Here is a 2608-nt window from a genome sequence, read left to right on the forward strand (position 1 = left end):
TTACAGCTGGGGTGGACGAGGCTAAGCATCAGGCTTTCAAATGAATTAAAAGTCTGTCTTGGTCTTTCGTTAATTAATAGGCTGGTGTGAAAATTGCTGCCACACCGCCCCCTCGGCCTGTGCTTCGAGATTTCTGGTAGTTAGAATGACTCGGGGGTGTTGATTCATTTAAATTAACATAATCATCCTGCTGCAACCAGGTTTCTGTAAGGCAGAGTAAATCGATTTGTTGATCAATTATTAAGTCATGTACTAACAGAGACTTGGAGGAGAGAGACCTAATATTTAATAATCCACATTTCACTGTTTTACTCTTTGGTTCAGATGTGGATACTGTATTGTTCTTTCTTGGTGATTTTTTATGTTTAAGTTGTTTGTTGCTGGTTTTTGGGTTTTTTTTGTCTTTTTGGGAGCTGACACAGTCTCAATGGAGATGGGTTTTTGGGGGGGTAGCAGGAGGAGAGAAGCTGCAGAGAGGCGTGTAAGACTGCAACTCTGCTTCCTGGTCCCAACTCTGGATAGTCATATTTTGGGGGTTTAATAAATTTGTCCATATTTCTAGAAATGAGAGCTGCTCCATCCAAAGTGGGATGGATGCCGTCTCTCCTAACAAGACCAGGTTTCCTCCAGAAGGTTTGCCAATTATCTATGAAGCCCACATCGTTTCTGGGACACCACTCAGACAGCCAGCAATTTAAGGAGAACATGCGGCTAAACATGTCACTCCTGGTCTGATTGGGGAGGGGACCAGAGAAAACTACAGAGTCCGACATTGTTTTGGCAAAGTTACACACCGATTCAATATTGATTTTAGTGACCTCCGATTGGCGTAACCGGGTGTCATTACTGCCGACGTGAATTATGATCTTACTGTATTTACGTTTACCCTTAGCCAGCAGTTTTAAATTTCCTTCAATGTCGCCTGCTCTGGCCCCTGGAAGACAATTGACTATGGTTGCCGGTGTCTCTAGCTTCACATGTCTGAGAACAGAATCACCAATTACCAGAGTTTGACCCCCGGCGGGTGTGTCGCCGAGTGGGGAAAAACGGTTATACACATGAACAGGTTGGTGGTGTACCTGGGGCTTCAGTTTAAGACTATGCTTCCTCCTCACCGTCACCCAGCCGCCCTCTTTCCCCAGCTGCTTGGGGTCTGCCGGGGAACAGCTAGCGGGGCCTATGCTATCTTCGGCTGCACCAGCTACAGGGGCCTGGCTAGCTACGGGTGAATGAAGGGTGCGAAGCCGAGTCTCCAATTCAGTAATCTTGGCCTCCAGAGCTGCAAATATACTACATTTGTTACAGGTATCATTACTGCTAAAGGAGGCCGAGGAGCAGTGTTGGTCAAGTTACTTGAAAAAAGTAATCAGTTACTAATTACTGATTACTTCCCCCAAAAAGTAATCCCGTTACTTTACTGATTACTTATTTTCAAAAGTAGTCAATTACTTAGTTACTTAGTTACTTAGTTACTTTTTAAAAACACGATTTACAACCTGAATAGGTGATAAAGCGATAGATCTTTCAGCCCAATTCTACTTTTTCTGCATAATTCATCATACAAAATGTAATCAAATGGAAAAGTCTCTTTTTAAAACTTGTTTTATTAGTTTTAATCTTTTAACGTTATGCATCAAGCAAAAATTAAATTATATGCAACATTCTCTGACTGGAAGAAATTTGTTTAACATTTAAACCTATTTTCTGCACATTCCAGCACATAAAATAAAATATATTTTTGTGTTTACACTCACTCTTTCAAATAGATGCAAGTAAAACACAGCAGAAAATAAATAAAATCAAAGACTAGCGGTCCTGTTGCTCTATTTTCACCTGTAAAGCAGGACTGGGGTAGGCGGAGGAGGTTTACCCTGGTGCAGGTGTGCCGCAGCGGTCAGTGGAAGAATCCGCGAGTTTCTCTGTGAATTTCACATTACGTCGTAGTACACTCGGTGCTTGCTTGGAAGTTTAGGGGTTTTTTCGCTGTAAAAAGAAGTTTTCTTCCCACGCACAACGGACACTAATGTTTTTGTCACTTTTTATGGAATCAAACTCAAAATAAGGTCAGTACTTCCACGCTTTAAACGCTGCATGATCTGCAGACAGCTGTTGTCACGAACGTCGCACTCGCTCAAGTCACTGTCATGAGACGTTCTCGCAAAAAATCACGGTTTTAGTAACGCAGTAACGCAGCGTTCCTACGGGAAAGTAACGGTAATCTAATTACCGTTTTTGCAATAGTAATCCCTTACATTACTCGTTACTTGAAAAAAGTAATCAGATTACAGTAACGCGTTACAAGTAACGCGTTACAAGTAACGCGTTACTGCCCATCTCTGCCGAGGAGTAACTAAACATCTGACACAATGAGCAGGAAAGTGCAGGAGGGACAGGTGAAGTAGCCATGGTGCTAACTAAGTTTAAGAATATAATCCACCCACTGTTATCATCTTCAATGCCCTGTACCAACATAGAGCAGAGCAGCTATCTGAACGCTACTCCAACAGAGGTCGATTATCTTGTTAATAATTTTACCTCCTCACTACGTACGACTCTGGATACTGTAGCTCCTGTGAAAACTAAGGCCTCAAATCCAAAGTCCCTGACT

The 2608-nt window shown here is 42.3% G+C and overlaps 1 protein-coding gene across 1 annotated transcript; it reads right to left on the minus strand.

The window, feature by feature from the left end:
• Positions 1–539: 539 nt before the first annotated feature.
• Positions 540–2406, minus strand: LOC112844640 (uncharacterized; the record flags this gene model as incomplete). Its single annotated transcript, XM_025904255.1, has 2 exons — positions 2348–2406; positions 540–1335 (listed from the first exon to the last, which is right to left on the minus strand). Coding segments are annotated over exons 1-2 (855 nt in total), but the record flags the coding sequence as incomplete, so codon positions are not given.
• Between the last annotated feature and the right edge of the window lie 202 nt (positions 2407–2608).

Source organism: Oreochromis niloticus, linkage group LG3 (genome assembly GCF_001858045.2).
Source record: "Oreochromis niloticus isolate F11D_XX linkage group LG3, O_niloticus_UMD_NMBU, whole genome shotgun sequence".
In the NCBI taxonomy this organism is placed as follows: Eukaryota; Metazoa; Chordata; class Actinopteri; order Cichliformes; family Cichlidae; genus Oreochromis; species Oreochromis niloticus.